The sequence below is a fragment of the Corvus brachyrhynchos genome, unplaced genomic scaffold (genome assembly GCF_000691975.1).
Source record: "Corvus brachyrhynchos isolate BGI_N302 unplaced genomic scaffold, ASM69197v1 scaffold4, whole genome shotgun sequence".
Classification (NCBI taxonomy): Eukaryota; Metazoa; Chordata; class Aves; order Passeriformes; family Corvidae; genus Corvus; species Corvus brachyrhynchos.
This window is the reverse complement of record NW_008237878.1, coordinates 3,093,013-3,093,633: the sequence shown is the minus strand read 5'-3', so window position 1 is coordinate 3,093,633 and position 621 is coordinate 3,093,013. Positions and strand designations below refer to the sequence as shown.

The window sequence follows — 621 nt, the reverse complement described above, 5'->3', positions numbered from 1 at the left end:
GAAAGTACACATTTTTTTATTCAGAGAATCACAGTAAACTACTGAGACTCACAGCTGCTTGCCCCAGCATAGCTTCCCAAACATTCCCATGCAACTTTTGAAAACATCAAGCACACTTCAAGGATTTGGAAGATGCACCATCATAAGCAAAACCTGCATGAGACATTGGGATTTCTGCCAGAGCAGCAGCTCCCTGCGAGAAAAACAGGCAGGTACACAGCAAGGGGAAAGGGCAGAGAACTTTCTAGGGAACCTTCTGCAGAAGCAACTCAATGTCGTCCTGGATCTTGATGGTTTCGAAACGCCGGCTGTAGCGTTTGAAGGGCACGCCGTCGGGGCCAATGAGGAACTTCTCGAAGTTCCAGGCGATGTCGTTGCGGCAGACCGGGGACCAGATGATGTACTGCGGGTTGGTCATCAGCGAGGAGGGATCGTCGTGCGGGAAGGGCAGCGCCTCTTTCAGGAAGGTGAAGAGGGGGTGCGCGTTCTTCCCGTTCACCTCACACTTCTCGAACATGATGAAATTGGGCTTGTACCCGTTGCCAGGACGAACAAACTCGAGCATGGGAAGGATCTCATCGTTGGTGGCATTTTCCTAAGGAAACAAAAGCAAACCCGCCC

At 51.4% G+C, this 621-nt stretch overlaps 1 protein-coding gene across 1 annotated transcript in view; it reads right to left on the bottom strand.

Annotated features, from left to right (window-relative positions):
* LOC103614290 (glutathione peroxidase 1-like) overlaps positions 1–621 on the bottom strand; it is a 1,730-nt gene continuing 1,109 nt past the window's right edge. Inside the window, exon 2 of the mRNA XM_008632193.2 lies at positions 1–595. Within this exon, the coding sequence (XP_008630415.2) occupies positions 245–595 (351 nt within the window). The 3' untranslated portion in view covers positions 1–244. The remainder of the gene's footprint in view (positions 596–621) is intronic.